Source organism: Teleopsis dalmanni, chromosome 1, assembly GCF_002237135.1.
Source record: "Teleopsis dalmanni isolate 2A chromosome 1, ASM223713v2, whole genome shotgun sequence".
NCBI lineage: Eukaryota > Metazoa > Arthropoda > Insecta > Diptera > Diopsidae > Teleopsis > Teleopsis dalmanni.
This window is the reverse complement of record NC_051846.1, coordinates 108623172-108649773: the sequence shown is the minus strand read 5'-3', so window position 1 is coordinate 108649773 and position 26602 is coordinate 108623172. Positions and strand designations below refer to the sequence as shown.

The 26602-nt window shown below is 30.1% G+C and overlaps 1 protein-coding gene across 1 annotated transcript; it reads left to right on the top strand.

The window, feature by feature from the left end:
* Positions 1–6136: 6136 nt before the first annotated feature.
* LOC119673431 (adhesion G protein-coupled receptor A3) lies at positions 6137–25842 on the top strand. Its single transcript, XM_038084703.1, has 4 exons — positions 6137–6649; positions 6706–6924; positions 20960–21170; positions 21230–25842. The coding sequence occupies exons 1-4, from the start codon at positions 6447–6449 to the stop codon at positions 25361–25363; spliced, it is 4767 nt and encodes a 1588-aa protein (XP_037940631.1). The 5' UTR covers positions 6137–6446; the 3' UTR covers positions 25364–25842.
* Positions 25843–26602: the final 760 nt, after the last annotated feature.

Genomic DNA, 26602 nt, shown 5'->3' with positions numbered 1-26602 from the left:
AAAGCTCTTCATGGCATTTTGACAGTTTGAGAAAGCTGTTTTTGATATATTTCCAAAAAAAGGTAAACAAATGTTTGGTGGTTGGATTTCCTTGAAAACGATACACCTCGTTTTAGAACTTCAACTTCCCAAAAAGTAATTAATCGAAGATAAAAATATGTTTTAACTTTATATTAGCTGCGTTTCAGCAAACATGATCCGCTCAATTTTACATGCAAAACAAAAACAATGTGGTGAACCAGCAATTGATCTGGTTCACTTTCTGGTTCAATGTGGAATGTATGTAAAAGATAAAAGTGGAACGTATTTTAATGCAAATGAGGTTGGCAATGCGATGGAACGGTGTAGTAAAATTATAAACAAATTTACATTTATATTTATTTATTATTGATTTTATTTATTTATTATTTATTTTATGTACTTATTTATTTAATATGTCATTATTATTTATTTCTTTGTTTGAAGTAATGTTTTAATTATTACTATTACTATAAATTAAAATTATTAAAATTAATTAAAATTATTACTTTAATTATTTACGTTTTGTTATTATTAAAAAAGTGTTGTTTGATAATTTATGAAAATCAATTAATTTGAAATGAATATTTAAACATTAAAGTGCCTATTATGAATTGTCTATCGCTGATAGACAGTAGAAAAATTTCTACTGCTGATAGACAAAATCAAATTTTGGTATTATGAAGTGCAAACCGATAGAAGTTTTTCTATCAGCGGTAGACAAATTTGTCTACTGCATTTGAGCAGTAGAAGTTTGTCGATCGTATAAAATATATGCTGTTAAAACGCTTTATATAGTCAATTTAACATATAAATTTAATATAACTTAAATATTACTAATTTAATAGTTAGTAATAATTCATTTAGATTTAATATAATATAATATAATATATATTTAATATATTTGATTTCAAGTGTAGTGTTATATGTATATTGAGAATAATGATTGTTGCATTTTTGTTTTATTTTGTTATATATTTATGTGTATTTATTCAAATATTTTCAACATACGCAAGCATTTTTCAAATTTCTTAGATATATTTCTTAGATATAATGTATTTACATAAAATTAAGAAATAATAAAATTAATAAATTTTGTTGTAGGGAAAAATTGAGGAGCAATAAAAAGCAGATAGCAAAACTTGTTGCAAATATTGGAAAAAATATTGTTGCAAATATGGAAAAAAGAAAGGCATTTCAAAAAGACACATTCCAGACCAATGTGGGACAAAATTATGATTGAGCTTTCTAGGGGCCTAGAAAATATTGAAAACATTTTAGTGAAGGGAGGCAAGAGTATTGTGATCAAAAACTTACTGTAATACAAGAAATTGGCTATGGAATTAAAATTGGCTATGGAAAACACCGACAAAAGATATAAATATCGGTCCTTTAAGCTTCAACTGCTTAAAAAAAGATATGAATATTACTAATATAATTTAATGTAATATACATATAATGTAAATATAACTACATATTATAAAAATATTAAAATTAATATTTATATAAACATATTTATTTTTAGAATATTAAAGTTTAAGTTTAATATATTACTTTAGTTTATTAATGTAATGTAATATTAAATAATAATATCGTATTAAGAAAAAGGTTTTATTTTATTTTAAAAAGAATTTGAATTCAATTTTAATGTTTCTTAAGCATGATATAGACGATGAAATTTGTTTGCAAACAAGGTTTGCTGGCTATCAAATTGCATCGTCTATACTCAAGTTTGCAAACCAAAATTTGGTTTGCAAACTAGTTTGCAGTGAAATTAAAATTTTTCAATTATTTGTTAAGTTTGCAAACATGTTTACTTGTGTATATCGAAGTTTGCAAACTTCTCATAATTTAAGAATTTTGGTGAGCGTCGGACAAGCAAAGATTACAGAAAAAAATTATTAATTCTTAGTAAAAAGAAAAATAAATGAAAAATAATTAAAAAATTGCTAGACATTAGACAATTATTGAAGAAGTTTATATATTTTAAAAATTATTTTGTGCTAAAAACATTTTTATAGTAAGCTTTAATATTTAAACAATTATTATATGAATAAAAATTTTAAAATGTAACATATTAAAAAATTGAAACAAAAATAATTTTAGTTTAAAAAATGAAATAAATAACAGGTTGCTATGATCATCACCTCAATTTCTTCAGTTTCAATTATTGTTTTGCACTCTGTACTTACTCCGCTGTTGATATGAACGCTGTAGAAAATAAATAAAAATAAAGTTTGCCAACCTTGTTTCAAAGTGTATAGCAAAGCGCATATTCGGTTTGCAAATTTGGTTTGCAAACAAATTTCATCGTCTATATCAAAGAATATCTTTACAAGAACGGAAACTCCGCCCACTTCGTGAGAGTGCATTTGAAATTGTTTTTGAAAACTTATTTTTTATAACATTTCGGCACACGTATTAAATACATGTGATCTTACCACGATAACATCAAATTGTTCTCTTTTTGGGGTTGCAGTATAATAGTTTGCTGCTACTTGTTAATCATATGTTAACTTTTTAGTAATATAAAAAACTTATGCTTCCTTATTTGGTTAATAATATTACATTACGTAAACAAAATATATACTGTAACAAGTAATATATGATAAATAAATTTATAAATTAATATATAATAATTTGAATCAATTAATTTGAATCAGTTTAGTTTGTTTAATAATGTAATATATATTCAGTGAATTAATTTTTGTTGCTATTTTCATATGAATTTTATAGTATTTTAATTTATTACGTTCGGCAACAAACTTTTGTAGAAGCAAATTTTTTAATTAAATAAAAACAAACAGTTTTGAATATTTCTTATTTAGTGAGTTATATTTTCTTATATATTTTTTGAGCCTGTAAAACATTATTTCAAAAACAATTTTGATATAATAGCATTAAATACCGTTTTGATGTGAAATTAATAACAAAGATTGAAGCTACTACCAATTCACTTTTTTATACGGCAGCACTTAAGTGATCCATGATAAATTGTGTTTCTCTGCGAAGACTTAATTTTTAAATTTAGTGCCAAAAAATATGTTGATGAGGAAGGGTGTACGCGCATTCCCTTTAAATGTGTGGTACGTATCATTGCCTTGCATGCATTTCTAATTGATTAGTAACAATAAATCTGTTGATAAGGGAGGATGTGCGCGCATCCGCTCTAAATGTATGTGGTGAATAATACTTATTATTAATTTACGTACATTAGTGTGTGATCAGTAGCGAAAAATCTATTGATAAGAGTGGGTGCATGCGCATTCATTGTCGGATTTATGAGTTTTTCTTATGAAGATATATTTTTATATAAAATTCAACAATTTTTAAATTTTAATATTGAAAAATTTTAATTTTATATTATGATTATAAAATATATTTATATATAAATACTAAAGTATTTAAAAATATTAGCTAAGTTTAATTAAAAGAAGTACAAGTTGTTTACATAATTTATTATTGTTATGAAATGAAATAGACTTGATTATTTACCAGAATTAATGCAAGATTTAAACGAGATATATGCTATACATTTTTAGTTCATCTGTTTTATGAATATTATAAATATTTACATAATATAAAAATTAAAAACATATTTATTTTTTTTTGTGTTGTTTATGTATAGAATATATGAATATTTTCTTCAGAATTTAAATGACCTTAAAAACATAAATTTATTTGGGATATGATTATTATCATGTAGCGCCTTATGTTTATGTTTTAAATATTTTTATCTCAATGTGAACATAAAATGTACACTTACTAATATTTTAAAATAAATAGTAAAATACTTTCGTTAAACTGTTTTATTAGAAATATGCATAGAAATTAAATGAAAATTAATTTTCTTTCATCATTATTGTGTGAAAATTTAAAAAAAGAACTATAACAAATTTTTTACATTCCTTGTATTTTCCTATTTCTACATTTAGTTTATTTAGCTATGTAGTTTATTCGACCAAAGTTCAAGATTTGGTATGCATTTTCCACACCACCCAAGAGGTATGCATAAAGGTGCGTTACCGAGTTTATATGTCGGTTCCCCAAGAGGCATATCCACTATTATATATTGGTTATAATTTTTTACAGATTTTTACAAATACAAAATTAACAGAATAATAATTACAATACTTTTAAAAATTAATTGCAAATTTAAATATACATAAACTAAAAGCAAAAAATTATTAAAGTAAAAACTTAATTTATATGTAAAAGTCAACTGAATATCATGTGAAAAACTAAGCTTATGAATGCGTTACACGCAAGAGCTTTTGCTTATAGTCAGGTGTATTTAGAACCCTATTAAAAAATTTTAACAGGAAATACATGCGTACCCTTATAAAAAGAGTTAAAATACTGTCTGTTTTGTAGTTTTGACAGCAAACATATGGACGTATATTTTTTAATTTTTGGTATAAAAATTGTGCTATACCTACTTTTTGGTAACTGCTATTAAAGTGTTTGCAAAATTTTAACTACTTTTTGTTAAATATTTGCGCAGTAAATTTTGTATGATTTGGCGCAACGAAATTTTATATTACTCTCAAAAAATCAAAACCAAAAAACAAAACTACACTCTTTCTTACACTCTTCATGGTAAACTTTTTGAAATATTCCGTTCTCAAAAGTACTCGAAGCATCGGAAAAAGGTGAAAAGGTGAAAAATTTAAGTGATTTCAGCTGGTGTTAGTGCACTTTTCACTAACACTTTCAAGGGCTCTACGGCAAATTGTTGTTGTGCGAAAAAACAAATTTTAGTTCACAATGGAGTTGCCGTTCTTGTAAGGTATTCTTTGGTCTATATCATGCTTAAAGTGAACACAATACAAACAAAAAAAGTTCAATTAAAGCTGGGCGCTCTAAAACCCTTACATCATTCACAATAGTGCAAATGTTTGTCTATCAAGTTTCATAATATCAAATTTGCCTACCAATCGACTCGGTAGACAACCACAAAAATATGTAAATTTCCTTCATTGCTCTCGTTCAGTTGTGACCACCACGGTTATTTTGTATTTGCTGATTGGATTTTATTAACAAATCTATTAAAATATGAAACATAATTAATATATAACAATTGTAGTTTTTATGCGCAAATACCAATCAAATAATCTTTAACGGAACAATTATTGATCGTTTCCATAAATATCCACTATATTCATGCTGATGCACTTCATCCCTTGAGCTTAATACACTTGGACTAGTGTTTAAAAAGAAAATGGAGGAGTCAGTTTTGCTCGATAATTCTAATAAAATCTGCAATTTCCATTTATTTACTATAGAATTAAATTTAAGTTTTTAAGTAAATACTAAATAAAAACTTACATTTCATACTTCAGACATTTCAACAGATTTTATTTATTTTCCAAGTTTTAGATTTTTTGTATTCAATATTTTTTCACTTATTTTTTTAGCGCCTAAATTATTCACATAAATCAAAACATTTTGTACACAAACCCAACTGTCATATTTCATGCGTTGCCAATTATTTTCAAACGTGATCCGTATCGCTTCAGCAAAGATGATTCAGATCATTGAGCGGATCATGTTTGCTGAAACGCAGTTATTGTTTGGTTTGAAGGCATATATAACCTTCATGCAACATTTTTTTTTGGCACAGGCCAAAAATTAAATCAACAAGCAAGTTGAAAAATCAGCTGTTTGAAATGAGAACGAATGAACTACAACCAATGTAAAGACTTTCAAATGGCCCATTTAAAATGAGCCATTTTCAGCCAATGTAAACACCATATTAGGCTTTTTGTTTGTGTACTGCGTGATATTTTCACATTCTTATTGAAAATTTTGAATATTGTTTCAGTTTCTTTTCTTTATCTTCTTTGATCTTCACTATCCATTTTGTTTTAAAGACAAACAAAGATGAAATGTCAATTCACAAGTAATGTAACCGTGATATGCGGTAAGTCCGCACGAACAAATATTCTTACAGACACGGAAGACAAAATTTGTATGCAATATAACCGCAGCCTAAAGTAACTTGTTCAATACATATCACAAAAAAAGTTAAAAAATAAATTTTCGTAATAAAATTTTGTGTTTATTCTTTTAAATAAAAAAGTTTCCGTTATATATCAAAACTTTTCTGTAGCCAACATTTATATGTAATATGTGATGCCACTTGACTTTCCGAGACCTGTTTCCATTCTTGTGCAAGTATTCCTTGGTTTTGATATTTCCATAGAGATGTGAGTCTCATGCACTCTCTTTTACTTGGAAATTTGCCGGTGAAACGCACTTTTATGTAGTCATAGTTACTCGAAGTTCCTACAAGGAATTTGCTGCACAGATTAAATGTATTTTTAAGCTGCTTTATTCTATGATGTGCATTCTTAGGCTACAGTAACAATATCATGATGTGTATAACAATAAAATATTTGTGATTTGAATCTGGTATATTAAATGAAATGATAAAAATTGAAATAGTCTTAGCTGTGCTTTTCTGCATTTCTGATTTACTACTTTCATCTATTGATGGATTCAATTGTACTGCTAAATGTCGTTGCAAAAGTGTTTTAAACAGTATACATATGAAATGTAATATTGACGGTCGAGCTTCTAATTGGGACGATATACAATTATCAAGTAACATATCCAGATTAGTATTCTTGTAAGTACGTACATATATTAAAAAACTAATAAATAAATAAATTTTTATTACCATAGGGATCTAAGCAAAAATTCCATAAGTCATATAGATAAACAACGATTAAGCAATTTGACTGGATTAACACGGCTTGACATTTCTTTTAATCTTTTAAAAGATATAAATAATGATACCTTTGGGGACAGTTTATTAAATATTGAGCGGCTTAAATTATCGAACAACTTAATTACTCATATATATAATGGTTCATTCAAACATATGACTAAATTGAAACAACTGTAAGTAACACATATAATATATAAGGTCTTGTTGTGAAAAGTGTATAAGTATGGTATATTATGTTTGTAACCGAAAAAAAGGTGTTTTTGGTTTCTCCGGGCAACTCAATGACATTTTTTTTATTAAGCTTCGTTTTAAAACTAAATTAAATAAACCTACAGCGTGCGCGTCATACTTGAAAACTAAACTATTCAAAAATAAATTGACAATAACTATAACCCTTAAACATTATCCATTACGGTTATTTGTTTTTGTCAAAAAATATTAACAAAACAAATATTTCTTACGGAATATTGTTCAATTATATAATTACTGTAACTTTTTGACAAAACTGTAACAAAACATATTACCTACTGAATATTATTTCGATTCGATTAATTAATTTTGTATGATCATTAAAATAAATATTCATTAAATTATATAATTTTTCCACAATACCATTTAATATTATAATTTAATATAATAGAACTTTTAAAAATTTATGTCTGAAATTTCAAAGCGTGCAATATGCTATATGCAATATTTTTAAAAAGTTGACAGATTAGGCCATGTTATGCAGAGTGTCTCGGGCACGACAAAATGTTTTGATACATTTTGGTTGTGCCTAAAATTAAAAGGAAATTTAGATATGCTCACTTTCAATTTGCCACCAAAAATAACTAGAAAGAAAACTCATAGAGGCTGTAATAATAATTTAATAATTAATTTAATAATAATTTATATTACATTATCTTACAATAATTGTTAACAGTACTTAACAGTATATACGCCTTTCTTTAAAACTGGAAAAAGTAATAATTATATTATTAGCGATTTATAAAAAAAAGGCTGTGCTGCTTACTGCCATTTTTTCTCCAGAACGTATTAGAATTGTAGTAATTTGCTCCCAAAAGGCGCAAATTTTGAAATTTATTACTAAACAACACTATTTTGCCTTAATGCCGGGGCACAAATACGCCGGCTCTCATGCCGTAGTTTGAACGGCCATATTTTATTTTTACTCATTCTTAAATTTAAAATTTGCATTGGAAACAACAACTATTGTACTCATGCCGTGCCCGAGACACTGCATAACATGGCCCTCACTAAAACGAGTAATCTATTATTATAACAAAAAAGTTTTGATTCTTTCACTTTTATTTACGTTTCAATATTTGAAACTTGCTCTTTCGCATACAGCGGTCAAAAAAGGTATTCGACATTAATTAAATTTTTGTTAAATATAATAACAAAAAGAAACGAAAAAATGAAAAAAATAATGCTCCGTGTCACAAACGCTCACTCTTGAAGGATGCTGTCTTCTTTTCCGAGTTATAAATATAGCCTAGGTTTTGTCATTATTAATTTTAATCTTCCATTTTTGGAAGTATTCCACTATAAGGTCTATATTTCCCTGTAATGTGTTGTTTACATTTATTGCATCCCGATTCGAGTAGATCAAGCACTACTACAATTTATAAAATGAAATATTTACAAAAAATTATCATTTCAAGAAAATCTTTTTGTTCAGTAATTGTTATGTTGAAGCTGTTTTAAGCTAGTGCACTTAAGCACTTATACTCTTTTTTAACTCGAGGTTTCATCGAAACCCCTCTCTACACCTTGACTAGTATAATATTAGGAATTTACCTTTTGGATGTATTCGGATTTCCGCTTAGAGAGCAGAATATTCATCTAAAAAGAATTCTCGCTGAAGGAGCAATATATTCTTGTTTTAGCAATTTTCGCTTAGAGAGCAAAATATGGCTATCAGTCAAACACGATTTCTGTATTTAAACTGATCTTTATTGAAATTTCTTCTGTTTATATACATTTTTTAGGACTTTTAGTCACGTTATTATGGATTTATTCTGCTTAACGTAACTTATTTAACATGACTTATTTAACATAACTTATTTAACATAACTCATATTTAATACAACTTATTTAACATAACTTATTTAACATTTGTTAGAATACACTACATGCCACCTCCCTTTTTTTATGAGGTTTGTTTTCTTTTCAAAAATGATAATAAACATCATATATTATTTAATCTTGATTTGATTATATTATTGCTATGTACTTCTAATGTCTTCGGTGCTGAAAAGTCGTGCTTTTAATGCGGTCCGTGTTTTTGAAGTAATAACCGGGAAAAAGTCTTTCATTTAATGGCGAATTATTAAATAAGCTAATAAAAACTTGTAATAAACTCTTTACTTTACTGATAAAACACTGAATAGTTATATTCTTAATTAATCAATCGGATTTAAATTATTTTTACCGCCTTAAAAAGTGATTTGCATATCTTAGTAAGTTCTGTGTTTTTGTTTACACAAATATATAAAACACCTGATAGAGACAGCAAATACAAAATAGTACTGCAAAGTGTAATTGTGTAAATACTATTGTTAGAATAAAATAATTCTATTTAATTAAATATACAGATTTTTTTTTTCTTTTTATTTTTTATTTTATTTTATTTTTTTATTTGTAAACGTTTTGATTCATTATAATGGCGGTTGATCGTACTCCACCGAAAGGTGAATACCAACAACAACTTAATCAAGAGCAAGTAATACAACAACAGCAAGAGCAGCAACATAAAACACAGAAGCAAACTTTACAAATTCTGCAGCAACAGGAACAAAAATCGAAATTATGTCAAAATTCATTGACTTCTGTACCATCTCATTACCTCAGCTGTGGAATGTTTAATGTAAAACTCCTAATTCCGGGAATAGTTATGAACTTCCAAATAAACCAATCAAAGTAGAAACAGGAATTGAACGATATACTCAAATAGTTAAGCGAAAACTTAGCTCATAAAAAAACACAAACAATCCTGACAAAATTTAAAAAATAAACAACAATAATTATAGCAACAGATTTAAACCATTGAGTGATGAAAGTGACAACGTAGAAGAAATTAAAGAAAAAATCATTAAAGCACCGCCTATCTATCTAAGAGAAAAAAACTCTAGTGATTTAGTTAATTCACTATCAAATTTAATAGGTAAAAAAAATTTCTTTGTTGTACCTATTAAAAAGGGCATGATTAATGAAACCAAGGTACAAGTTTCAAGTGAAGATCATTTTCGAAAAGTAATTGCTGAATTAGAGAAAAACTTGAAACAATTCTATACCTATCAATTGAAAAGGAGTAAAGGATTAATAGTGGTCATAAAAGGCATAGAGGCTGCAGTTGATATTATAAATATCATAAAAAAAATATTTCGATGCAAAAAGTGTATCTAATATCTTAAATAGAGACCGCAAATCGCAACCAATCTACAAAGTTGAACTGTATCTAGTCAGAAACAAGTTGAAAAGTGGTGAAGTCCATCCTATTTATTTCCTTCGCTTTCTTTTAAACAGAAAAATACTATTGAGGAGCCACGCAAACGTAGTTTACCAGTACAGTGCTTCAACTGTCAGGAATAAAGACACACTAAGTCATACTGTAAACTTGCCAAGGTTTGTGTTATTTGTGCCAACATCCATAGCTCAGATAAATGTCCTGAAAGCAAAGAAAACCCAGCTGTTAGAAAATGTTCAAACTGCGGTGATAGCCACACAGCAAACTACAGAGGATGTCCAGTTTTCGCTGCCCTAAGACAAAAATTAAACGTTGCCCAAAGACAGTGTGCAAAATATGATGAATAGCTTGATGCAAAGCATGATACAGAACCAAAGTTTAATTGCTGAGGTGGTAAAACCCAAATGAAAGCAATGTCTAACTTGCTGGCTAATTTTAATACAGCAACCTTGTTAAAGAAAAATATAAATAAAAACTCTTTGGAAGGGGAGATAATTATGAAATGCAATGAGAAACATGCATTTTTAGCATATAAAAAAGGTTTAAATGCACAGTACTCTCAAACAGTACAAGCTGCTCAACCTAAAACATTTGAGGAAGCTAGGACGTTTGCCGAAAACTTGATTCTACGACGTTCACAGCATGATGAAAGACCCCAATATCGAGTCAATAATAGGTCATACGGTAATAGAGATGCAGGCTCAAACAACCGAAGATACAACAATTACCCTAGAAGTAATAATAATGGTTACAGCCGTAATCAACAGAGAAACAATCGCGGCAGCCATTATAGAGTCTACAACATGAGGGTCAATAATGGTCAGAGGAACTCAAATACAAATTTTAGACGGATAAACGTGGCAGCCATGCAGGAAAACTGCAGGCGACCGGAGGGAAACATGGAGAATTCCCCTCTGGTATAAAGAAAAAGAAAATTTATAACCTAAATAAAAATATCTCCAATTACATAAACATCTTCTGTATTGACTTAAATACCCATGTGAATCTACTTATTGATACTGGAGCAGATGTCTCCATAATAAAATACAAATTTAACTTGATGTACGACCCCAAAACTACATGTAAATTAATAGGTATAACAGATAATTATAAGTCATCTTTAGGCATCTCGACAATAGAAATGGATTTTGAAGGACAATTAGTAAAACATGAATTTTCTGTAATGGAAGAAGATTTCCCTATCGACCTTGACGGTATAATTGGAAGAGACTTCTTAACGAAATACTTTTGTAATATAGACATTACACCTTTTCTTTCACAATCACGATTAATAGGCAACAAATAATAATACCTATTCAATATAAACCAATAATATTATCTGCTAGAAAATAGAACATATTACCTATAGATATACAATTTAAAGAAGATACGCTACTGATTTCGAAAGAATGCAAACGGCTTAAGCCAACATGTACTGGAAGTATCTATATTTCTGGTGAGTAACAACATCGATATACTGCTTATATCCGAAACACATTTAACCTTCAAAAACTGTTTTCGAGTTTATGGATATAAGTTTTATGATACTAAATATCCAGATAGTAAAGCATGTGGCGGTTCTGGAGTACTTGTTAGAAACACAATACAACGTTATGAAATCCAAAAGCATGTTTTTAAATATCTATAGGTTACATCAATTTGCGTAATTTCTGGTCTAACTAAAATCGTCGTCTCAGCAATCTATTGCCCACCCAAATTTGCTATTAATTCTGATCAATTCCGGAAATTTTTTAATGATATCGGTCGTAACTTTCTAGTTGCTGGGGATTTCAATGCTAAACACACCTTTTGGGGTTCTAGACTGATATCTCCAAGACTTTAACTGTATGCAGTACTTGGCAAAAGCCTTGACGTTCTGACCTCGGGTCATCCAAGATACGGGCCATCAGACAGTCGAAAAACACCAGACTTGATCGATTTTGCATTCATTAATGGAATGAAACGTGAAGACATTGCTGTAAAATCATCTTATGACTTGTTCTCTGACCATTCTCCGGTTATTTTAACTCTAGCAAAATTTAAAACTAACTTAAATGAGCAGAATAAGAAAACTCTTATAAACTGGAAGAATTATAGAAATTTTAATAATGAGGAAATAAGTAATAACTCAAATTTTAGATCACCCAAAGAAATTGATAAAGCAGTTGATCACTTCACCAAGACATAATGCTATAAATAATGCTATAATTAAAGCCTCTCAACCAGAAAGGTCAGTCCAGTCAAATATAGTATATCAATCACAAATTAATTATCTTATTTCCCGAAAACGACAAAGCAGGCGAGAATGGCATAGACTTCGATCACCCACCTCAAAACAAAGATTTAAAGACTTCAAAAGATCTTAAAAAAGCCCTATCTGATGACAAAAACCGTGCTTTACAAGAATATCTCGAGTCTCTTGGTCCACATAAAGAAAACAACTATTCTCTGTGGAATGCAACGAAGAAATTTAAAACTCCAATACAAAGCGACTCACCGCTTAGAAAATCGGATGATTCTTGGGCTCGCAGTGACAAAGAAAAAGGTTGTATTTTGGCAGAACACATAAAGGGCGTCTTTCAGCCAAACCCACAAACATCAGATTTCCAACCTAAGATCGATCACCTTCTATTGTTGAAACTCCCCTTACGTTGTGTTTGGATGACGTCAAGGAAACTATCCGAACATTTGCTATCCGAACAGGTAAAATGATACAATTGCCTGATTCAGCAATAACCATTCTAACGTTGATATTTTACAGCATCCGTGCTTATGGCTACTACCCGAAGTAATGGAAAGTTTCAGAAATAAAAATGATTCCAAAAGCAGGAAAGGACCTAACTTTGGCATCATCATATAGACCAATTACTGTTTTGCCCCAGTTATCCAAAGTCTTTGAGAAAATGCTGCTGTCATATATTATGTCAATAATAACTCAAAACAATGTGATCCCAAACCATCAATTTGGATTTCGAACAGGACATGGCACTATTGAGCAAGTTCACAGAATTGCTAAAGAAATACATACTGCCTTTCAGCGCAAACAATAGTGTTGTGCCATTTTCTTGGACATAGCCCAAGCTTTTGATAAGGTTTGGCACGAAGGTCTTATGTATACAATAAAACATTACCTTCCTGAAAATATGCATAAGCTATTGTATACATACCTTGTGATCAAAAAAGAAATTATTCACGGGAACTGTGATTCCCGCGCTTATTCAATCGGTAAATTTTTTTTATTTTCACGCTGGCAACACTATTATACACATTCTGTCAAAGTTTAACGCATATCGTACGATTAGTTTTTGTTTGGCGTTTATACAAGAAGTCGAAAAATTTGCGTGTGGCGATTTTTACCTTATGGCCTCTATGGTCTCAAAACGCTTTCCTCGCAATGGCAATTTGAGTCGGAGGAAGGGGAAAAAGTCACACGGGGCCATATCTGGCGAGTACAGTTTTTTTTAATAATATTGGTGGAGTTTTTGTTCAAAAACTGATGCTTTTTTGAATGAAATTCAGCTTTTTTGCACCCAGCCGAGAAGCGACGCGTTTCAAACCCAAAACATCAGTTAAAATGTGTTCGACCGAACCATATGAGATGCCAACAACACTGCAATCTCTCTAATCGGTTCACAACGATTTTCCAACACGATCTGTTTCGCCGATTCAATGTTTTCTTCAGTAACAGAAGTTGTTGGGCGGCCAGGGATCTCATCATGCTCCAAGCTTGTAGGACCGTCTTTGAACCTTTTAAACCATTCGTATACTTGTTGTTGCGACACACAAAAATCATTAAATCACTAAAATTTGATGCACGCACGTTGTTCTAATTTTTGATCTATTATAAAAAGCGCCACACGAAAATTTTTCGACTTTTTTGTATAGACGCCAAACAAAAACTAATCGTACGATATGCGTTAAACTTTGACAGAATGTATATAGTAGTGTTGCCAGCGTGAAAAAAATTTACCGATTGGATAAGCGCGGGAATTCAAAATAGGCCTCTCGTTCTTTTTTGATAAGAAGGTATATATCCTCTAGAAGATTTAGATTGAAATACAATACTTTTATTTCAAGAGAAATCGACATAATGGCTGGTGCTTCCCAAGGAAGCGTATTGGCGCCGTTTCAGTATAAAATCTACATAGCTGATCCCCCACTACTCTCAAATCATGTACTTGCTACTTTCGTGGATGACGCTGCAATTCTCAGTTCTAACAGTGACCACATAAGGGCGTCCCAAAGTCTCTCGACTCACTTAAGTCTATTGGAGAAGTGGCTAGCAAAATGGCGCATAAAAGTAAACGAAACGAAAAGTGTGCATGTCACGTTTACTCTGCGAAAAGAAACGTGCCCCCCTGTTAAGTTGAATAACATCATTATACCTCAGTCACATGATGTAAAATATCTTGGCATTCATCTTGATAGAAGGCTGACTTGGACTAAGCACATTGAAAGCAAAAAATCTCAAATTAAATTAAAATCACAGCAGCTTCTTGGCTTATTAATAAAAACTCTAAGCTAACTCTGGAAAATAAAGTCCTGGTATACAATTCAATCTTAAAACCTATATGGTCCTATGGTATAGAACTCTGGAGTGCAGCATGTGCTTCTAATATCGAAAAAATACAGAGAGTTCAAAACAAATTACTTAGACAAATAACCGGTGCTCCTTGGTATCTCAAAAATGTACATATCCACAACGATCTTGGAATCCCAACTATTGCAGACGTCATTACAACATGCGGCCAAAAATATAAAGTGAAACTTCACCAGCATAGTAATCCAATGGCGCAACAGCTGCTTTCTGATACCACAATATCTAGACTTAAGCGAAAAAGCTTCGTACCACCTTAACGTAATTTTACTAAAAATGTTGATATAAATTTTGATAATAATAATCCATTTCATTTTATTATAAAGTTTAAACTCCTTTTTTGCACCTGCTAATTGCATTATGTTTAGTTTTTAAGATTTGATTACATAATTGTCAATTTCTAATCAGAAAGATACAATTACAATCAAATAATATATAAAAACAAAATTTCTATTTTCAATCTGCAGATTATTGAATATTTTTTTAAGTCTGGTGGAGAATTATCATTGAATAATACAAGAACTTCATTGTCTTATATTTTTATATTAAAATCTTTTTTAATATTATTATTTTTCGTAAATTTTGACTTCTTTAGATTTCTTATATCTGAAACAGATGTCGTTTCCCAAATATGAAGGTTATCAGGCTTCACTTTTTTGGAATTATTATCTTTTTGTTTCCTTATTTCACTAGCCATAATATTATCTTTATTGTTGGCATTAAATTTCTTTGTAGCTGCTCTTGTCAGGACATTTATTTCTTTCGGTATCATTTGTATTAATTTTTCAGTGTTTAGCTTAATTCTAGACAAAGCATCTGAATTCGTATTCATGCTGCCCTGCTTGAAAATAATATCAAAATCGTAATCCATTAAATTCAATCGTACTCTAGTCAATTTAGATGAAGGGTTCTTATGTTGAAATAGGCCAACTAGGGGTCTATGATCCGTATAAACAGTGAATTTTCTGCCATACAAATATGGACGAAAATAGTTAATTCCCCAATGAATGCCAAGAAGTTATTTTTCAGTTATTGGTTTATTTAGTTCATGTTTATTTAAAGTTTTGCTACCATATGTAATTGGTCTGTCTTGTCCTGGTTCTCCTTGAGATAAAATTGCACCTAAAGCAAATTGTGATGTATCGGTTGTAAGAATGAAAGGTTTATTAAAATCTGGATAAGCTAACACTTCATTTTTTAAAAGATTTTTTACATGAGTCAGTCAAATTAAATATATTATTTTTTCTTTGTAATTGATTGATTGGTGTGGCTATTTCGGCAAAATTTTCAATAAAACGTCAGTAGTTGTTGCAAAAAGCTATGAATCTTCTTGCTTCATCTGCGGTAGTTGGAATTGGATATTTTTCAATTACTTCATGTTTAGAGGAATCCGTGGTAATTCCTTTTGAAGTAATTAAGTGGCCCAGATAAATGACTTCCGTTTTGAGAAATTCACATTTGTTTAAATTAAGTTTAAGATTGCATTCTTGTAGTTTTCGAAAAACTTTTTCTAAATTTTTATTATGGTGTTGTGAACTTGACCCGAAGACTATAATATCAACATATACAAATGCTAATTCTTGTAGACCACTTAGTGCAATTGATAACATTCTTTGAAAGCTGTTAAATAAAAGCAAAATATAGTGTATCTAGCAAAAATTAGTTATGAAATAGATTGTTATTAGAACTCGTGAATAAGTACATTCCGGAATGGATTATGTTGGACAAACAAGAATTTCAGTTTTCTTTTCCTGAATTCATTCACGACTTCTATTAGCGATTTATATCTACATGATGCTTCAGAACATTATTCAGAAAATTAATAAAATTTTGCGAATTCATTCAACCTGAAATTTGTATATAAGTTATACAAAATTGATAACTAAAAGCGGCTCAAACTATAGTCAAAATTTTACTTTGCAGAGAAGCACTACAGGTTTGTCTATATTATGCCAAATATAATTAAATCCACAATCAGTGAGTTTCCCCTATCCCTGGAAGACCAATCAGCCATCAGAAACCTCACAGCAGGTGTCATCGATTCTACCGACACACAACAAAAAAGAAAAGAATAAAGACCAAAAACTGTTAAAGGAACTAATAAATAAACCAGGCATTTCCATTGGAAAGGTTGACATTTTTTACCATAACATCACTCAGAACGTGTTGTCATTTAATTGTGAATTGTTTTATTTACAGAGACTTCAAAAATTCATCTCGACCAAAAAATGGAATTAACACGGACATTTTCGTACGATCATTTTTCACAACTTTTGACGTGGATTATCACGACAACAGTGCATTGATGAACTTAAATCTTTGTATGGCGATAAAGCACCATCCTATAGCACTGTGAAAAACTGGTTTAATGAATTCAATTATTGCCGACGCTCGCTCAACGACGAATTTCGCGCAGGTCGTTCAAAAACGGCCGTTGTGCCAGAGAACATTGATGCCGTGCGTGAACTGATAATGCAAGATCGTCATGTGACATACCGTGAGCTAGAGGCATCCTTGGGCATTTCTCCCACCAGCATACATTCGATATTGCATGAACACTTGACCTTAAAAAAGGTTTGTTCTTATTGGATCCCGCACAATTAGACAATCGTTCAAAAAAAGGTTCGTGTCGATTGGTGCAAAGAAATGTTAAAACATGTCTCTCCACGTGCCTCTGCGGCTTGTGCACCTTTTCCAGTCTTCTTCATCAAGTACGGTTAGTGCTTCCTCAACTTGATCACTTCAAATACTTTTTTTGCTAGAGCATCGTCATCCATTCTCACGACATAACTAATGAAACTGCAAACTGAAAATGAAACATAACTAATGAAATGCACTGAACTATATCATGTCATGACAAAACTCGTACAGCTCGTGGTTCATTTGGATGTGCTAGTCGTCGCCAACTTATAGAGGACCAAAGATCTTACAAAGAATTTTTCTCTCGAAAACTCCCAATGCTGCTATATCATTCTGTTGTAGTTACTATGCTTCTGCGCTTTACAGACCAACAGGTTGTATAAGCGACATACAGATCGTACGTTTTGTCTCTTAAACAAGAAGTCTACATCCTAATTGTAATACGACAGGTGGTCTCATGTCAACCGCAATAATTTTGTGGGACAAACAAAGAATATCCCTATAACAAAGAATATTAAAAACCTAAAGCACATGCTATTCAAAATTATAGTAAAACGATAGGTTGACTATATCACCAATAATATTGTGTGGCAAAGAAAAAATATTTCTACATCAAGAAATATTAGAAATCAAAAGTATAGCCTACTCACGTCTATACTGTATCAATTATAATTTTGGGTAACCATCAAGAAAATATAATGACACAAAAGGGGCTAGAAGAGGTACAATCCATAGAATATACATGTGGAATCTAACACCAAGGACTCCCAGGACGAGTATTTCTCTCCAGATTGTTTCGTAGAAGATAATCAACACTCTTAAATTGATTTTATTGACACATATATTTTTTTTTAAACTTATAAAATCATTATTAATATATTGATTGTCAATTTTACTTAATTATACTTAACAATAAAATTTAAACACAAAAAAAATATAAAACGACAAAAACTTTTGAATACGTTGGATGCAATAAAATAATTTGTTGTAACCATCCTGATATCCCAGCAAATCGGAATGACAACGAGAAAGTATCGTAACAAGTTACATTAAATTTGCAGGGATACCAGGCTCAGATATTGCTGCGTAAACGCGATTCCTTAAAGGGTTATTGAAAGCTGATTTATATTCGACAAAAAGATGGTGGGTGTCGATATTATGTTACGAGATTTTTCCAATATTTGTCACAGTGTGAATATCTTGTCATTGGTGGAGCGACCAGGACAAAAGCTGCACTAATAAGGTCCAATTACTGAGTTAACATATGGCCTCAATCTTTCACATAGTACACTTGAAAATTGTATGTATGTGATAGGAAATCTCGCTATAGTTGGCGCAAATCGACGAATGGCTTTCAATACAAGTTATAGGGTACTACAATTCCAATCGTTGGACATACTTTCATTCAACCATATTCTGCAGAGCATGCTACCTGTAGTCTCGGGACTCCGACAGCAGTTTTTCAAAAGCGGAATTGATATCATCGCTAAATAATAGTTTGGGAAAATGTTCTTTGCGTATTTTCAGTACACTCTGTGCACAGAAAATTAATAAAACTCCGTTGTACATGCTGCTACAACTTTTTTAAGGGATTTTAAGGGATGGAAGCGAAAACATCGTTTAAATGCACGCATGATTTTATTTTGTAGTATATTTGTTGTTTTATTTGATGAGGAGTGTTCAAAATAATGTCGGCTGGGCATGATGTGTAATAGCAAGGGACGTCGCACCAAGTACGATGTGTAATACCCATTTAATGAACGCTGACTCTGAGCTTCAAGTTTGGCAGGTTACGAGTTCAACCCTTGATATTTGCAGTCTCAAAAAATTATTTACGAATAAATATAAATATAAGAAATAATTCCAATCCACTGAAATGGGTATTTGGCAATACTCGAAACTGTTTTACTTAATTTAATTAATTAAAAAAATCATAGTTATTCTGAATACTCCTAGGGAATAAATCTCCTTATTCTCACGCTATTCCCAACAATAAAAATCCCTTATTCTGAATTGCTTAGGAGACAGCTGTTTTGGGAACAACAAAAGTTTCAAATTTGTTTTGTTGAATTTTGGCAACCATTGCATTTTTTAATGGCGAAACTTGCGAAAATGAGCAAAACAAAGAAAACAATTGCGTATCATATGTTGATTTTAATTAAAAAATCGCATTATTTATCTGCAGCACAAAATATCAGAAATGAATGAATCTTTTATTTTATTTTTTAATATCCACATAATTTATTTTTTTCTTATATACAGTAAAACAAAGTAAAATATCTTATTTATTAATTGAAATTATTAACGTTTTAACTAAAATTTGAATTCTTCTCCAAAAGTCGTATTTATTTTTATAATTAGATAGAAATAAATGTCTTTCAATTAATAAATTGTAATAATAGTTTATAATTGCGCAAATGTTATGATAAATAAGAAGCAATGTTTTACTTCTTCATAATAACAAGAAATTATATTAAACGTGTTCCAGAAATCCGGTTCATTCTGAGATTTGGTTTTCTTTTATTATTCAATTGTTTTATCGCCATACAAAGATTTAAGTTCATCAATGCACTGTTGTCGTGATAATCCACGTCAAAAGTTGTGAAAAATGATCGTACGAAAATGTCCACGTGTTAATTCTATTTTTTGGTCGAGATGAATTTTTGAAGTCTCTGTAAATAAAACAATTCACAATTAAATGATAACACGTTCTGTCATTCTGGAAATGCAGGAAATGTCAGATTGCACCTAGCAACACTTAGTGTTGTCTAGGCCAGAAATATATATAGCAGCCCTCGTATTAAATTTGTTAAAATATTTTTATTATAATAATAATGTTATTTAAAATAATATTAAATAAAAATTTAGATGTATTAAATTTGTTATAATAGTTGTATTAAAATATATTCGAAAAATAATTAACCCGTATGGATAAAATAAAAACATAATTTAAATAAATTTAAAAATATTATATTTATTATGATAATTTTATTAAAATATAATATATTCAAAAATCTAATCATTATAAGTTACTTACATATTAAATTAAACTCTTTTTAAACACTTTCTTCAACTGTCTCCCACACAAATTGCTTGGGAAAGATTTTGTGCTAAATTGGGAAAAAATCTCCCGTTCCCATTTGATTCAGAATAGCAAAATTGGGAATAGGGAACAAAACTCCCATTCCCATGTGATTCAGAATAACAAATTTCTATTCTTGGGAATATCGTGGGAATAGGGAGACGTATTTCCTGGGAGTATTCAGAATTACTATGACTAAGAATTTTGTGTTACGTTTCTAGTTATCTCAAAGAGGTATTTTATTATTTTTGCATTTATTATGTGTTAAGGTAATTGAGAAAGGAGGGAGCTTAATTGTACGTCATTTTAATACTTGTAGTATCCTCTAGTTTATAAGATTATTGATTAGTTAATTGTAGTAATTGATAAGTGACAAGTTTTTGTAACTCTGAAAAATATTTTTTTTTTTACATACAGTGATATATCTAACAATCCTCTCGTGTGTGATTGTGATCTCATATGGCTGGTGGCTTGGTCTAATACACATTTGAAGTTGCATCCACAACCTAAATGCGAAGCTCCAAGCGATTTTAGTGGTGTATTTTTAAAAAAACTTAAAGTTGGAATTGATCTTCATTGCGAATCTCCTTTACAGCCTCTACTTGAACTTAGTCCTTCAAAAAATCAGGTATCAAATTGTAGAATTTTTAAAAATTGCAAACATTGTTACGAATATTTATTTTATAGCTTGCATTTGAAGGAGATGAATTAATGCTTAAATGTGGGGCACCTCGTATTGCTATAGGTGTTCCTCATGAATCTGAAGACTTGCCAACACGAGCACATGTCTTTTGGGGGTGGACTAATAAAATGCAAAAGCAAAATTCAACTGAAGCTGTTGAATATAAAGATCCTTTAAAAATATTTGCCGATGTATATTTGGAAATGAAGCACTCTGCAGATTCAGGCATTTTAAATTCTGTTTTGAAAATAAAAAGTTTAAAAAAGAATCATACTGGCATGTGGGATTGTGCACTAAAATCACAACATGCCAATTTGTCTAAGTCCATTACGATTACTGTGATTTCAAAATCAACGAAATATTGTGAAGCAGTTAAAATAAGCACAAATAAAGGTGTTTATTACTGGCCTCAGACAGTCCGCGGTGAAACAAATATTCAAAACTGTGAGGAAGAAGGAGAGTCTCAAGCTTGGGCATCTTACTATTGCAGTCCTAACGGTACATGGTTATATTTAAATGTGAAAAAATGTCCATTCGTAAGTGAAACGACCAGAATTTTGGAACAATTTGCAAAAATGAACTTTACGCTTGCTAAAGGTAAAGAATTAGAAATTGCCAATCGTCTCTATCATTTTACAAACACTACTACAAATATAAAAAAAATTATAGATCCAATGGACTTAGAATTTATTGCACAAACGCTTACTAAATACTTAAAATATATTAAGAATCAAACTGATGTAGCACATATACTGCTTGACACTGCATCGCAATTAATAATTTTGCCAAAATCATTGTTTTATGAAGCTCAGAAACTGCACGAAAGTGGTATTAAAATCCTTAGCGCAGTTGAAGCAGCAGCAGCACATATACAAACGTCACGTTTATTGGATATAAACGACGAAAAATCTGAAAACAAAAACGTATCTCCAAAAAATATATTTATTGACACTTTCAATCTGAGATCAGAATCATTTACTGGCTTGTCATGCATGTGGTTAAGACCAAATGGGAACATAGGTAAACGTACATTTGAGTGTACTATATCAAATGATTCTTTTCCTATATTTGAGAATTACGTGGATGCAGCAATTCATATACCCAGTAATTTATTGTTTAATAACTCACACAAATCTTGCAAACTGATGGTTGGAATATTTCGAAATTCGAATCTGCTGCCATATTTAAATAGAAGCGATGAGAATGATGACAAAATATTATCTTCAGTAACTATAGGGACAAAAATAATAAATGATGTAATGGATTACACAAATTTCCATTTACTCGGAAATATTTCAATAATAATTCGAATGCGACCGTACCATAATGATATTAGTGCTCCTGTAGGAGCATGGTGGGATAGTAAATTAAAAATATGGAACCATAATATATGTCGAAAAATATACATGTACCGCGGTTTGCTTTGGTTCACATGTAATCGATTAGGTTATTACGGTTTGCTACAAAGAAAACAATTTTTAAATGATATACCTAATGAAAACACTGGGGCTTTATTTCGTTTCACGCCTCTTAGTATTTATATTGGAAGCCTAGTGCTTTTTATTTGTTCCTGGATTAACATATCAACTTTTATTATTTTTGGAGAAGCGATACGTATAAATCGTCAACAAAAACACTCATTTGTAAATACATGGATTGCTTTATCATCGCTTTGTGTAGTATTTACTCTTGGAATTTTTCAGACGGAAAATCGGAATATCTGCAAAATATTTGGATTACTTATACATTATTTCACTATGTGCGTATTATTTTGGTTATGTGTTAGCTTCAGAACTATGTACAAACGTTTCGTTAAAAGGAGGCATACGGGCCCAGAAAATAATTTGTCAGTAGATATCGATCTCAAAAAACCAATTTTAGGAATATATCTTGTTGGCTGGGGCGTTAGCGCTATCATTTGTGGTATTAGTGGCGCTGTAAATCTAAATGAATATGCATCATATTCGTATTGTTTCGTACATAATACATCAGCTATAATTGCAATAGTAATTCCAGTCATAATGCTGCTATTATTTTTTCTTATTCTGGTTTTCAATGTATATTATCATAATAGTAAAAAGATAAATGAAATTCGAAATCCTAAGTTTTCAGATAACACAGATGCTACAGATATGGAACAGTTAAATTTTGCAAATACAACTCGTAAAAGAAATTCACAGCTTAATATGAAACTATATAGTTCTCTGACATTAACTAATTCAATTAGTAGCAAATTAGATGAATTTGAATGTGTTAATATAGCCGACTTAAGAGCACTTTTGATTTTGTTCTTAGTATTCACTATATTGTGGTTATCAGCTGCTTTCTTTGTCACGCAATCAACAATATTGGAAAACCGTGTAAATCAAATATATAGTACAATATGTTCCGTTTCCGCTATAGGTTTAGGATTGTTTTTAGTTTTTTTTTATAATTTTTCGCGAAATAAAGCAAGACAATTGAACAAAAATACCTTTTGCTTAATAGAGTACCATAAAAACTATAAAGATGTTCCTTCTGTTAACTTGGCACTTACTACATATAAATCGACTCCATATGACGCGAATAATTCTACATGCCGCTCAAATAGTCAGTGTTCGAGGCATCATACTAATAGTATTTGCAGTATGAAAAGTAATTCCCATCAAAAAGAACATCCAATTAAGTCAATTAATTTCTCAAATCAATATTTACTAAATGCCAATATTAAAAGTTTGACAGCAATCGATCACAGCCAAAATACTGCGGGTATAAATACTCTTACATATGAAGTTCCATGTGCTGATATATTTTACAATCCAAATCAAATAAATGTTGCACGAAAATTTTTTAAAAAGCAAAAACGTCTTTCAAAACGAAACAACTTTGAATTACAACGTCAAATGAATCGTCCTAGCATCGTGGATAATGCCAGCGATTTAAGATCTTTATCCAGCAGTGCTGCTAATAATTATGCGCATTCAAAACAATGCAATGCAGTGAAGTGTTTTAGTGGAAGTACTAAGCTGAGTAACACAAATTTATCTTGCAGACCGGTATACAGTTCATCCAATTTAAATCAAAAAAATGATTTTAGCAACGTTATAGCAAATATATATACTAACATTTCGGAAACAATAGAACCGCAACACGAAATAATTAAAGTAGTTTATGATGTCAAAAATTCAATACATCATCGTTCAGCTCTTTATGAGGAGGATGAAATCAAAGAACAAATGATTAGTCAACGTGGCGAGAACAATCCATTATATGAAAATTCCCGTGTTTCTAATAATATGTATCCTATGTTAAATTATATAACATCACAACAAAAGAAGAGAAAAGATAACGACTTGTATAAAGAATCAATTTTAAAAAACTCAATAAGCAAGCCCAACGTAGTAAATATTTCGTTATTAAAAAATACGAACGTCATTGGAATCACTAATAAGACAGTATCGAATTGTCTGAGCAATATGGATAATAACATTGCTGGTCAAATTGCACAAGATTTAAATAAAAACAAAATTTTTATGCCAAATTTTCCAAAAATATTTAACATAGAAGAACATAACATAGAGAACAATAAAGCTTGTAATGAAAGCTTTAGCTCAAAGCGATCTAAATCACTTAGTAGTCTTAATAATTATCTTGATAGCAATATGCTTAAAATGTACACTTTATCTGACTTCAATATACGCACAAATTTTGAAATTAGTGACAAAAAACAATGCTTTAAAATTTTTAATAAGGGAAATGTAAAAGTTACGGACAAATGTAGAAACTATGACAGTAATGTGATTTCAAGTACTCATGTGGTCTCTGCAAGTCCAACAAATGAAAGTGATGTGAATTATCAAAATTCTGAAATTAGTATTCGGAGCCATGGACTGTATGCTCCGCAATGCGATATTGATTTTAACTTGGTTTTGACTGATGGCTTTTCATGTGAATCATCCAATGAAAGTGAATTAGATGATGATAACAAAGAAGTTGTTATAAGTTTTGACACATCTATTGATTCTGATGTAACAAAAACATCAATCGATGAACTATATGAGGCTATAAATAGACGTGCATCGATGGAAGTTAATGTTAATATCAATTCTGGGACGTATCTCTGTAAAAATACGATAAAAGAAAATGAAAGTTTAGAATAGAAAACAAAATTTTAACATTTAAAGATAGTAGTAGTCAAAATAGTTTAATTCGCTTAATTAGTCATAAAACAGAACAAGTGAACAATAAAGGAATTACACTGATATGCAATATACCTGTGTACAGTTCCAGTAAAACAATTCACTTATCTCCCACCAACTATATAATTACAATTTGCTTCATAATAGTGTCTATTGTGTCAGCACAATAGACTTCATAAACTTCATATGAAAGAGAGTAAATTTAAGAGTTCTGTAATGTAATGTAAGTTTAACATAAAATTTCTTTAACCTAGTAAAATAATACAGATAATTAAATTTATTTAAAAAATATTACAGAAGTAAATAAATAAAAGTATATAAATAAATAAATGTATATAAATAAGTAAATGTATATAAATAAATAAATGTATATAAATAACTGAATGTATATAGTTTTAGGAATTTTTTAACGAAGTACAATAAACAAATAAAGAATTTTAATAACTACAAATATAAATTGCAGACATTTCCTAAGTATAAATTATAAATATCCCATATATAAATAATTTATTTTATGTAGTATTTGACTTCAAAATATTTTAATTGTTGGACGTTATAACTTGATTAGTATACACTCCGAATAGTTATACACTCCGTTTCACTTGAATCGCACACTTCACACATTTAATTTCTTTTGTTTATATCTTCTAAGCCAATGAAATAAAACAATTTGTTTTTAGTTTTTATGGGTAGTGTGATTAATAATCTTTATTATAAAAACAAAAAACTTGAACTTGTTCAATAATTTTTATGTTAAAAGATGAGAAACTAAATAAGTATATAAGTGGCATATAAATTTCGTTTCACTTGAATAGCACATTTTTGTTTTTTAAATAAATTTAATAACTTTATGTGTTATTAAGGATTAATTTGTTAAAATTAAAATTTTAGTAATCGATTGAACCTCCCTTGTTTAATATAATCTCATAGATCCTATCGGGAAGTGAATCATACACAATTTTAATATAATCAAGGGAAATTGTAGCCCATGCTCGCTAAATTGCTTCAAGTTCAGTTTTTGTTGAAAATTGTTTTCCATATTCATAAACTTTTCTAGCCAGCCATCCCCAAACATTGTCTATTATGTTAAGATCCGGCGAGTATGGTGGCCAGTTCAGAACAGCAACATTTCTGGACTCAATGAACGATTTTACAACATGGGCAGTATGTATTGGGGCGTTGTCTTGTTGGAAAGTCCAC

Coding starts and splice junctions, on each gene's coding strand:
- LOC119673431 (XM_038084703.1), top strand. CDS start 6,447: ATGATAAAAATTGAAATAGTCTTAGCTGTGCTTTTCTGCATTTCTGAT. Junction 6,650..6,705: donor ATATCCAGATTAGTATTCTT/GTAAGTACGTAC, acceptor TTATTACCATAG/GGATCTAAGCAAAAATTCCA. Junction 21,171..21,229: donor TTAGTCCTTCAAAAAATCAG/GTATCAAATTGT, acceptor TTTATTTTATAG/CTTGCATTTGAAGGAGATGA.